This window comes from Salvia hispanica, chromosome 6 (genome assembly GCF_029641045.1).
Source record: "Salvia hispanica isolate PSC_SH4W2 chromosome 6, Shi_PSC_v1, whole genome shotgun sequence".
In the NCBI taxonomy this organism is placed as follows: domain Eukaryota; kingdom Viridiplantae; phylum Streptophyta; class Magnoliopsida; order Lamiales; family Lamiaceae; genus Salvia; species Salvia hispanica.
This window is the reverse complement of record NC_142697.1, coordinates 39259257-39270912: the sequence shown is the minus strand read 5'-3', so window position 1 is coordinate 39270912 and position 11656 is coordinate 39259257. Positions and strand designations below refer to the sequence as shown.

Sequence of the window (11656 nt, the reverse complement as noted above, 5' to 3'; positions counted from 1 at the left end):
CACTCTCTCTTACTTTACTCTCTCATCTAACACACAAAATAAAACCGCATAAAATCCCGTGCCGCCCAAGGAAGGGGTCATCTTCCTTGGGACGGAGGGAGTACTTCCTATGTCCCATTAAAAATGAAACGTTTTCATTTTTTGGTTGTCCCATTAGAAATGAAACGTTTCTTAAAATGAAAATAACTCTAGCTCTACTTTTTTATATCTCTTACTTTACTCTCTCTTCATTAATTCACAAATCAACACTACATAAAATCCCGTGTCAATTTCTAAATGTTTTATTTTAAATGGGATGGAGGGAGTATGTTATTCCAGAAGTGTGACATTTTTTAGGGATAGGAAAGAGTTAAGAGTGTCCACAGTGGAAGGCCGCGGCAGTCTATTGCTGCCCAGCTGGGAGCCGCGGCGGAGGAGAGAGCGTCGGGAAGGCGGCAGGGATGGGGCGGAGGTGGTGGCAAAGCCGCAACGGTGTTCACCAATATTTTTTATTTTCTATTTTTAAATTTTTATCAATAAAATATCTATTTCTATCCAATTAAAATATATCAATGATTAATAAAATAATATCAAGTCGGATAAATCTTTGTGATTGGGGACAAGTTTATGTGGCTATGGTATTGGAAAAATATACACGTGACTGAATAAACAATGGTCTAAAAGCAACGGCAAATCGTTTTCATTGGCGATGTTAGAAAATATGTTGCACGTGCTTGAAATAATGGTCTGCACATTGAATGCGAGAGCAGTCCCAGTCTCACCTGTCTTCTTCACTTCCCCGATATGATTCCACTCACATCCACCATTCCCCCGCATTTTCCACGTGCCTCTCTTCATTATCTCTCCCCCACTCTCCCCCGCCCTTTCTCATCCACGCCGCGCCGCCGCCTATCCGCCATGCCGATCGGCGATTCTCCCACGCCTCTCCGCCAGAGCTCATTGCCTTTCGAGCTCAAAGACAAATCCGATTTTGATCAAATCGTCTCTGCCGACGAACTTGTTTCTGTCTGCGGCTTCGGCTCTCTTCTCTCCGGTTCGTGCCCACGACCTGTTTGATGAAATTACCAAAAGAGAAATATTAGAGTTTACTTAAAAAAGGGCTTAATTGAGTACATGAAAAAAAATCTATGTTTCTTTTACTTAGTTCTGTTTCTAATGTAATGGTATGAATGGTTCTGCAGAGAGAAGTGCGAGGAGCACATTTCCTGATTTGATCAATTTTAGAATTGCAAAATTGAATGGATTTCGGAGAGTTTTTGCACACGCAGCTCCTATTTTCTTTGAACGAGGCATAGCTAAACCGGAAACTAAGGTGGTTTTTTTTTTGTTTTGTCTCTTTTTTTTTTGTCAAAAGTTGAGATTTTTTTTTGGGTACTATTAGTTGGTAGAATCAACCGTAATTGAGTTGTTGAATGCTTGAAAATATGAAGCATGCATATATATGTATATTAGGCTAATCAATTCTGCTCTGAACTGTCCCTGTTAACATGTGAATTTCAGGCATATGTATACGTTTTTGGTTCTTTGTTTGATTACTTGTATGAATCTCACTCGCTAATTATGATGGATATTGTCAGTGACTCAGTTATAGAGACTGCATTTATAGGAAATGTTCATATCTTTGTTGAAGGAACTACATTAGTTGAGGGTTTGTGACAATGATTTGTAAAATTGGAAAAGGAAACTGGACTGGTCAGTTTTTTGTATTTGATTAGTAATTGTGCCTACAAAACATCCTTCTTTTGTCCACAAAACGAGCACATGGACTTGGTTACGGGAGATGGAACGATAGAAGAGCTGGTTTGGCTTTAGTTCTGATACAATCCTTGCTTCTTCTATAACAGGAGATTTCAAGCTTAAGCGTGGAACCTTGCGAAAGTGAAACTCTTATCGTCACCACTTTTGAGATTCAGAAATCAGAGGTATGGTATATATGATGGTTTGCTATGTTATTCTAATTGGAGTCTCTGAGCTTGAGAAACAGATTCTAACTGGGGTCATTTCTTGGTGGAAATGCAGATTCCTGCTTTTATTGAAAGAGAACATGAATTCCGATTTTTAGCTGTGAGTTGTTTAGTTAGTGTAGTAAATATCTTTGATTTTGTCCCAGCAAATTCCTTGTTTTATTGTTATAACTTCAAATATTTGTGTTTTTGTTTAGGTCATTCCTGAAACACTTAACGGGTTGTTTTACACAACTCCAGCGGTAAGCAAGATTAGACTAATTTGTTATCATTTTCCCGACTGTGATGTAGCTTTCTCACTAACGGTTGCATCTCCAACTTTGTTGTTGTTTATTAATGCAGGTATTATGTGCACGCTATAGTGATGAAGAATACTTTCTGAACCGATGTAAAGGTGATTTTTTACTCTCTATCGAGCACAGATACTTGTAATACCAGTACTATTTTGCACCCAACGATGTGATAGTAAACTCAACCTTAATTTTTTCAATTTTTATGTCATGATTTGGCTTTCATCCTTCTTTTTTTTATTCAATTTGGCTTTCATCCGGTTTTGTGGATGATCAATTTGGCTTTCATCCTTCATCCTTTATAGATCCAAATCAACAGCTATGTGTGTTCTAATTTTCTACACTTGGTGGCAGGGAGCGAGGATATCTTGTTTCAACGGTATGGGAAGTACGGCATCACCAAGATTTGGATGGATGACATCTTACCTTGTCGGGCTTATCTGCGCCACTGGTGAGTTCCACGAGTAGATGTTACTCCATTAGGTTCTTCCACATATCAAGATTTTCCTTTTTATCGACAACTGAGATTTATCGTATCCCAATCATTTTTTTCCCACATGGTGCTTTAAATTCCATTGCCGCAACAAATGAGCTGACAAATCTTGAAAATTTGTGCAGTGTATTGGCAGCAAAGAACCTTAGTGATATGGCCTACGATAACTTCCTAGATCACACGTTTCTTGGTGATCGCACAACAACTATTCGCGAATACTTAGCAACCTCAGGATCGGGCATAATGGAAGAGGAGCCACCCGAAGATCTGAAACATCGCTATGGAGGCTGATATGAACCGCTCCTGGATGTGTCTTCCGGAGCGATATTTGCCCCTTGGCCGTATGTAGGAAGACATTTTGCTATAGGTATAAATATTCTTATTTAAGTTATTTGGGACCATATAGAATGATATGTAAGCATTGTTTTTATCTTCTTGTACAGTTCCATTGTTGTCAGTATTTCAAGTTTTCAAGAAAAAATCACTTTGATCTTATTCATTCTCCCTTGGAAAAGTGATTGTAATCCTATTATAAAAGCTACTTATGAGTTTATATTTGAGATTATATAATTAAACTTGCATTTTTATTTATTTATTAATGCAACCACTCCAACTATATATGCGCAGTACTTAAAACTTTCACGTGCATCATCGTTTCGCTTTAAATATTGTACTATACATTATAGAAGCAGAAAAAACCTAATTTTATTACTACATCTTTTAGATGAAATGACTAAATTACATGAAAAATAGTTGTTATAATTATTAGTGAGAAACTAGTTTGGATGTGGTAGGGATGACATGCATAACCTTGTATTTGTAAATTATTTATGTTTTGACTTATGTCATTTCAAATTCGTTTCTCATAAATTATTTGACAAATGAATATTTAAACACAAGTGACTGAGCCAATTGTTCCAAAAATTCCGAGATCTTGAATTACTCTACAAATTCCAAAGCCATGGTGTCTAGATTTTGTAACTTAACAACAAAGACAAATTAATAGTCAATTTTAAAGTTTATTGGGAATTTCATCTACATGGACTAACTAGGGTGTAGCAAGGACTAATGAGAGTTATTTAATTGGATTAGTTCAGCTAAACTATTCCAATCTATCCTGCAAATGAAATAATTATTCTGATCCATTTTTAAAATTTCATAAAATAAAATAAAATATAGATAAATAGGATTTTAAATCGCCTAAAATCCAGCTCTTTTTTAACTGCTCCACTTTGACTCCTTAAATGTTACATTTAATGAAAATTTAAAACAATTTATCATTCATTCATACTCACATTTCCCCCACCTTACCTTCTCTCTTTTCTTTTCTTTTTTCCATCTCTCATTCTTTCTTTCTGTGCTCATCTCTCTTCTTTTTCTTTTATTTTTTTGGATTTTGTACCCTCTACAGATGGCAGAAAATGAAGAAGTAAAATCCCAGTTAGCAAAAACAATTTGTGAATTATCAGCATGTGCAAATTTACACCATCCTCGTATAAACAAAACTCAGTTCATCAACTGGTATCTTGTGCTTAATGTATGTTTCCCTCTTAGCTTCCCGTTGCTGCTGTAACGCTCTTTTTTCGTGTTTTCCAACGCTGCATTTGGTTTCGTAGGTTGATGAAAATGCAGATATATGTAGAGTGCGAAAGCAATATCATAAACTCGGTAAGTTTTTCCACACGAAAATGCAGATATACGATGAAATGAGTCCGTTCGTATCATGTCGTTTTCGTGTTGATTCATGCAGCTTTGCAGCTGCATCCTGACAAAAACAGCAACTCCATGGCTGAAGCTGCATTCAAACTTGTGTCTGAGGTTTCTTAATATTTTCATGTTTACATTTTAGTATCTCATTATTCCTTTCCATTTTCATGTTACATAATTTGCATGGAACAGGCATACTTTTGTTTATCTGATATCACAAGAAGGAGAGAGTTCGATACAGAGAGAAAGAACATGTCTTGCATTAAATGCAATCCAAATTCCAGCAAGAGGACTGATCCTCCCCCTCCGACCAACAGCAACAACAATGGAACGACTCCAAAACCAACCGAAGCATCAAGAAATAGTCGAATCCGAGGCCGCGTGAGAGAGCTTCGTGCCAAACTCGCAGAAGAGTCCACCATCATCAACAGATGTTTGATGGCAAATGCCGCCGCATCAGCTGCTAAAGCCCTTGGCACCCAAAAAGAGTCCCCAATTTTTGACCCGTCGGACTACAAGCACAGGACCTATCCTCACCACCGGACAGCCAGGCTCGAAGATTTAAGAGCAGCCCTCAGAATGGGAAACAGAAACTTGTACAATGGAGCAATTCATGACTACCCAATATTTCAGTGTATGAAAGAAAGAGTTTCTTCTATGTCTAGATGTGCTAGTACAAGAGATCATTGAATAATACTACCATTTCTTTCACATTTCACAAAATTTCCATCATAAGTATAATGTGTAAGTTCATACAGAGAGACAGGGATGACATTGTAAGAAATTGAATAAAACAAGAGACAACTGTTTTGATCCATAGTCACAGATCATCATAGACCCCCTTAAGCTACAAAAATTTTCTTCGTCTACAAGCACAGTAAACCAGAAGACGGCCTAGAGATGAAACCTTTCGAGGAATGCATCTTCATATTTATCACCACTATACTGAATTACTTGTCCGTGGCTGACTCATTGGGCTTCGGTAAACTTAGGTCACCACTCTTTATCAAGGGCTGCAGCTCCTTTACTGCCAACTTCTTCACGGCAGAGTCCGAGGTTTCAAGGAAGGCACTGATCACCTTGGAACTGAGAATATTTTTGAACAAATGAGAATATTGTTATTTTATAACAATATTAATTTATTCCTTCGTAATTAGATTAAGGATAAGTTAAAAGAAGATTTTAAAGCATGAAAATAGAGCAACTTTCACTAACCTGTGACCTTTGGCCAAGACTGCACAGTTTCCTTTCAAAGCTTTTTCCCATAGTACGGTAGCAAATGAAGGGCAGTCTATAACGAGTTTCCTGATAGTCCGGCTCGAATGGAACTGTTCCAAAATATGCTCTTCTCCTTCAACCTTCGGTTGAGCAGCAATAGATGCTATAGCTTCATACAGCTCGAGCAACTTTTCATCCAAAGTTGGATGAAGTATTCCGTCGCTGCCTCCAATAGCAACCTACATACATTTTTCAATATATATAGTAAACGGGGAGAATTCACAAACTTTTGGCTACCAAAATAACCAATATATAAGTTACAGTCTGTTGGAAACATGATAACTACCTCATACATGACTTCTCTCCCATATTTCGATTTTAGTAGAACTTCTGCCATCTCAGAACATGTTTCAATGAGTTTCTGCAAAAAATGAAATTTGAAGAATGTAAGAGCAACTTCAAGTAAGATATGTCATAATTTCCAATGCATCAACAGCATGAAAAACGAACCTCAGCAAGCCCACTATCGACCAACAACTCCTGCCTCCGCTTAAAAGGATCCTTCTTACCACCCTCATTCATCTGTATGTCTCCATCACTATCGCCATCCTTGTCCTGTTCGTTAGCTTCCTCATCATCTGGTTCACCCTGAATAATTAATAGAAATGCATGTATCGTTAAGTATTAGACATTCCAAAGGAGTTGAATGCTGCAAACCTAGAAGGAACATAAGACAGGTAAAGAACAAGACTTGCATTAGCTTTTAGGGATGGAATAGATAGGCTCAGCGAAGCCATGTCATCCTGGTTGAAATATCGGGTGCAATCCGGATGAAGAAGCTGCATAAAAGGGCGTCGTGTATTCTGCAAAGAGAAGAGTAATTGTTTTAGTATCTGAACAATTTACTGAGTTGTCTGGGCATTGACAAAGACGAGGATCAGAGGCATTTTAATAAGATTGCAACTGAGTAAGAATCCTAAACAAACACCATCTATCTCGAAAAAAGAACATCAGGATCAGACACAACAAGGATGATATGATATAATAATAGAGTTCATCAACCTGGTCTAATATAAGCTCCTTAAGATTTTTTTCAAGCTCACGAATGATTATCTGCAAGTATGGAAAAAAGAGTCAGAAGGTGGCATCCCCTCAAGTAAGGAACTGCATAACCAAAGATATAAAACCAGACCTTCGACACAAGTTTTGTGTCATCAACAACTGAAAGTATGCAGACAAGTACCTGAAAAGAACAGGAGTCAGAATATTCTATATAAGCATGAATTATTACAACTACTGTTGTAGACGAGAAGACATTGGTCAAAACATAAAGAGCCATACCATACTCCCGAATTTGTCACTAGCTATCTTTTCAACATTGCCTTTCATCCCTTTGATTATTTTCTTTCGATCCTGAATGAGCAATTATCAGTAAAACAGAGTTTCAGAAGAAGTCTTCAACAAGGTATTCAAGTAATAGGTCTGAAACAAATACGTCTATACTAGAGAACTTTCTGGTACCTTTGCACTACCATGTCTTATACAGAGCATACCAAGCCTGGATCCATCCTTAGTTGCAATAATCCGAACGAAAGATGGACCCGACAACTGTTGAATAACATCTGCTGCAGAAAACTTCACAAAATTTCAATTAGATAGATTGACAATAAAGGTAAAATGATCAAACATTACTCTTTATAATCATCAAAAGTACCTTATCTGCAATGTCTAAGTATTCCAGTAATGCTCTGTGGACAATCGAATGGTCTAAGATCCCTTTCTCCAGAATAGGTTGAAGCACAGATGTCATGTGACGTGCAACGGACGACTTCTGTAACTGTAGCTTTGAAATGATATCTTCCAATCTGTGGTTATTAACATTAAAAACTATATGAAACAGCAAGAGGAAGCAACACTAAGATTTATCATTATAGAAAACACTCATCAGGCACAGGGGATAAGACATGATAGACATCCAACCAACAGATGATTGTAAAACAATAAGTTGCCATTTTCTAACTTCAGACACCAATTTATACTGTAGAAAATTGTGATATACAGTAACTCAGTACACTAGACACTAGTACCAAATATTCAATTACATTCCTTTTCTAACTAACACACTTGAGTTATGATCTGATTTCAGAGTTTGATGTGCTGCCCCATTTTTCTGTATTACCATTTAAAATAACTAGTGGGTTCATTGGATAACATCAATAAACAAAACTTCAGCTGTAAGAAGTATTTATGTCACCTCTTGATATTAAAAAGTCAAAAAAGAAAAATTGGTGCATCACCTGTTCTGTTTCATCGTAACCAAGTCCTTGAATAGCTGCAGTTCTGGAGAATATAGTTCCATAAGAAGAGTTTGCTTCTGACTTGCATTTCCAAGGCAATATGCATGTTCGATAACTGCAGAAATATGATATATATTAACTTTATAAGCAATCAGGTAGGTCGCACAAGATAAACAAGGCTTATGTACAAAAACAAGATTAACAAGTAGAACACAATAACAGTTTAAGTTCTCAAACAAGATTCTATGAGTACAAACCAGATTCTACTAAACTCAGCTTGGTTTCATCTCTCAGAGGAAATACACATTACAGATTATACCACTGTGACACAGTTACAGCAGGAAATCTAGTAACCAGCTTGTCGATGCCATATATTAAGTTCACAGATGTGCCATCATACCTAGAGAGCCAACCATTTGACGAAGAAGAGAAGCAACATGCCCATGGAGAGATGATATAAATTCTGCCAATTGTTCCTTGGATGCTGCAGAAGAAATAGATAGTACACTAAGAACAACAGTCACATAGCTGCAAGTTCATTAAGAACAAGGAAAGTAAGACATACCTAGATCTAGCAACTTCGTAACAAGACGAACTGCATAAGTATTGCTTGCAAGAGAAATAAAATGTGGCCGAAGCTCCGTAAAAACAGCATTTCTTTCATCTTGTGTACAATGTTTAACACAAGTCTGCAGTTCAAAAAGACAGATGGTAAATGCCCATTAACAGAGGAAATTCAAAATCTTTGAAATAGATAAGCAAGTGTAAACAGTAGGCCGAACTATGGGGGGAGGTAAGCATGATAACCTGAAGAACACGAGATGCAATGTGAGACCTTGCAATTTCAGAAATCTTCCCTTGCATCTTCTTGACGGCTTCACTTACCAACCTAAGATAAGCCATGATTGTGGTGATACTTAATTAAACTATGTCCCTCGTTCAAGTTTCTCCGAGAATCTAAATGGTAAAACTGACAACAAAATACACACCTTGACCTATCTTCTTTTGAAATATTACGGCGTCTCATCTTCTCCCATAGCAAAGCAAGTTCCTAAATAAAAGGATGGAGACAATAACTAAGCAGAGGCACTTAAAAATCCCATGTAAGTGACAACTCATATAATTGGGCTTTATTATAGCAGCCTCCAACATAAATGCTAGGCACCATTGGCATATGGTGTGGTCATTCAGCCGACAACACATAACTTAAGCAACCACAGAATTACATCTCTAGCAAACATAAATAGTGCCAGTATAAAGTACTACAACACTTTATGCATTGTTTCAACTCTCAACACATGCCAATTTTTCGTCAGGGATGAAAATGGTAAGCATTAGTTTATTAGAATTGGTATAGATAAGAATAAAATGTTAACATCTGACAAGTAAAATGTTAACATCTGACAAAGTATAATAGCAAGAAAGCAACATAAAACAATAACGGGGCATTGAAAGACAAGTAAAGGGTGAGAGAAATACTTGTTCCAGTGTGTAATGCTTCTTCCTGTTCTTCTTCCTTGCTTGAGCTAACTCCTGGAGAAACAGGGGAAATATAACAAAAAGTTAATAATCAAAGAATTAGCAAAAATCACCTAAATTTCTCCATTGAATATCTTATAAATTCAACATAACACTAACATATTAATATCATTAACAGCAAAACCATGCTTCTAAAATTCACAATGATCAAAGTAAGACAATAGCAAGAAACACAGAGAAAGGTCGAACCTTTGAACGCAGACGAGCTTGTTTCTTGGAGTCCTCCACTTCCCCCTTCTCAGCATGAGGTTTTTGGTATTCCTTTTTAGGAAATTTTGATGGCTGGCTCCCGACTTTATTTTGAGAATTGATAGTCTTCTTTGGATTGGATGATAATTTAGGTTTTTTGAAGTTTGAAACTTGTCCATCCGATTTGTGGGTAGGGTTAGTCTTCCTCTTAGTCGAGGCGCTGCCGCTGCTCTTCTTCTGCTGTGGCTTCGGCGCCATTGACAATGTTTGAGCTTAACGTCCGGCGAGGCAGGGCGGCGGTGGGCGCGGGTTAGTATATGTAAACCTCTAGGGCTTTAGTCTTTTAAGCACTAACGGAAAAGAGATTTTATGCGTTAGGCTATATTATTGTTATTACAATGTAGGCGTATATTTTCAAATTAAATTCTTTTTAATTAAGTAAGTATGTAATTCTTTTTAATTAATTAAATAAATGTAAGTATTATTTTATTGATTTTTTAATAATAGTATGTGGAAATATTTGTGGTTATATTTAAATTAGGTAGCAAGGGGTTATATTCTAATATTTATAGCATCATAATCCAAAATCAAGATCAAATCTCCATCTTTAGATTTTAAAATGAGTGGATGAGATTAAATCTTACGAATCTCAATAAATAGTATACAAAATATCAACAAAAGGGTAATATCGTTATTATGTTATCATATGATAATTTTCGTGAATGTTTTTTTATATCAACATAGTGTATTACAAATATCAACAATATGACATAAGAATATCAACACTAGTACAAGAAAATATCAACACATATTTATTGAGATTTTTACATGGTTTTATTGAATTTTTTTGATGTATTTATTGATAGAAATCTGGTTATCAACATTTACAAAAATTAAAATAAAAAAATATCAAATTTCATCATCCGAACGTCGTCGGAACATATGCAAATTGGAATCCTTATAAAATTATCTTTAGTTTGATATATTTTTTGCAAAAAAATATTTTAAATCGAGAGAGTTACGTAAATTTAAAGTTTTAAAATGATTTTAATTAGAGGGAATTGACATTAATACCCTCTAATTTTATTTATTAATTTTCTTAATTAAAAATATAATCCATGTGGCATTATTTCAACCAACATATCTTCTAATCTAATGGCTACGATTTAGTCTTAGTTTAGGATTACTAATTAGTTAGCAATTGATCATTCCCCGGGTAGCAAGTGCGATGTAATTAGAATTGAGTTGATTTTGATTTGTTAAAAACTAACTTTTTTTATGCTTTTGAAAATATTGAAATGTGTAGAATGCAGTATAATCATGTATTGAATTTAAAATCGACAAAATGGAATATATTGATACTGAAATTTCGGTATTTACTTGTTCATGTGGATTAATTTCTAAAAAAAAACTTGTATGTATGTATTTTAATCTAGGGTTAATTGCTTCTAACGTCATGAACTTTCACAATAATTTGGTTTTTTCACATGAACTTTAAAAGTTGCGTCAAAAATGATGAACTTTGCTCCTGTGTGCAAATTTTCCGAGTCGGGTATTCCGGCTAAGTAGAGAGCTGATGTTTGTAACAGTGTAAGTGTCTGACGTGGATGTTGATATGTGCAATGACATAGATTTAAATTTTATATTTTTAAAATCAGATTTCAAAAGACAAAAAACCCAAATTGATGACAAAAACGTCTAACCCTAAATCTTAGCTCTTTCTTCTGCTCAGCGGCGACGACCTCCACCCCGACCGCGACATCTGATGGTGCCGCCGACTCCGTAACCTCCCCTGCTCATTTGTAATCAGTTTTATAGATTTGATGTTTTGCATTCCGTATTATATTCGTTGTTCTCTCATAAACCCATAATTGAATTTGACTTTCAAGAAATATAACCTCGTTTTTGTCGAAATTGTCTGGGTTAGGATGGATTAGGATGTAAAATTGATTTAGTTCG

The 11656-nt window shown here is 36.0% G+C and overlaps 3 protein-coding genes across 3 annotated transcripts; 2 read left to right on the top strand and 1 right to left on the bottom strand.

The window, feature by feature from the left end:
- The first annotated feature begins 645 nt into the window (after nt 1–645).
- LOC125204529 (uncharacterized) lies at nt 646–3322 on the top strand. The gene is made up of 8 exons (XM_048103214.2): nt 646–1033; nt 1182–1312; nt 1845–1922; nt 2020–2064; nt 2162–2206; nt 2307–2358; nt 2609–2705; nt 2873–3322. Exons 1-8 carry the CDS (start codon nt 784–786, stop codon nt 3036–3038), a joined length of 864 nt encoding a protein of 287 aa, XP_047959171.1. The 5' UTR covers nt 646–783; the 3' UTR covers nt 3039–3322.
- Nucleotides 3323–4056: 734 nt separating this feature from the next.
- Nucleotides 4057–5165, top strand: LOC125207528 (Chaperone DnaJ-domain superfamily protein). The gene is made up of 4 exons (XM_048106909.2): nt 4057–4284; nt 4364–4415; nt 4498–4565; nt 4647–5165. Exons 1-4 carry the CDS (start codon nt 4159–4161, stop codon nt 5142–5144), a joined length of 744 nt encoding a protein of 247 aa, XP_047962866.1. The 5' UTR covers nt 4057–4158; the 3' UTR covers nt 5145–5165.
- PUM24 (pumilio 24) lies at nt 5141–10056 on the bottom strand. Its single transcript, XM_048106908.2, has 17 exons — nt 9698–10056; nt 9449–9502; nt 8959–9020; nt 8777–8858; nt 8535–8658; nt 8370–8453; nt 7970–8084; nt 7387–7537; nt 7194–7307; nt 7014–7085; nt 6865–6915; nt 6735–6785; nt 6428–6535; nt 6183–6320; nt 6019–6093; nt 5670–5911; nt 5141–5540 (listed from the first exon to the last, which is right to left on the bottom strand). The coding sequence occupies exons 1-17, from the start codon at nt 9953–9955 to the stop codon at nt 5405–5407; spliced, it is 1917 nt and encodes a 638-aa protein (XP_047962865.2). The 5' UTR covers nt 9956–10056; the 3' UTR covers nt 5141–5404.
- Nucleotides 10057–11656: the final 1600 nt, after the last annotated feature.

Excerpts from the sequence above, each read along its gene's own strand:
- LOC125204529 (XM_048103214.2), top strand. The coding sequence starts at position 784 with ATGATTCCACTCACATCCACCATTCCCCCGCATTTTCCACGTGCCTCT. Across the intron at positions 1,923-2,019 it reads TTGAGATTCAGAAATCAGAG|ATTCCTGCTTTTATTGAAAG; the intron begins GTATGGTATATA and ends GTGGAAATGCAG. Across the intron at positions 2,065-2,161 it reads ATGAATTCCGATTTTTAGCT|GTCATTCCTGAAACACTTAA; the intron begins GTGAGTTGTTTA and ends GTTTTTGTTTAG.
- LOC125207528 (XM_048106909.2), top strand. The coding sequence starts at position 4,159 with ATGGCAGAAAATGAAGAAGTAAAATCCCAGTTAGCAAAAACAATTTGT. Across the intron at positions 4,285-4,363 it reads ACTGGTATCTTGTGCTTAAT|GTTGATGAAAATGCAGATAT; the intron begins GTATGTTTCCCT and ends TTGGTTTCGTAG. Across the intron at positions 4,566-4,646 it reads CATTCAAACTTGTGTCTGAG|GCATACTTTTGTTTATCTGA; the intron begins GTTTCTTAATAT and ends TGCATGGAACAG.
- PUM24 (XM_048106908.2), bottom strand. The coding sequence starts at position 9,955 with ATGGCGCCGAAGCCACAGCAGAAGAAGAGCAGCGGCAGCGCCTCGACT. Across the intron at positions 8,454-8,534 it reads TACGAAGTTGCTAGATCTAG|CATCCAAGGAACAATTGGCA; the intron begins GTATGTCTTACT and ends TTTCTTCTGCAG. Across the intron at positions 6,916-7,013 it reads GTGACAAATTCGGGAGTATG|GTACTTGTCTGCATACTTTC; the intron begins GTATGGCTCTTT and ends TGTTCTTTTCAG.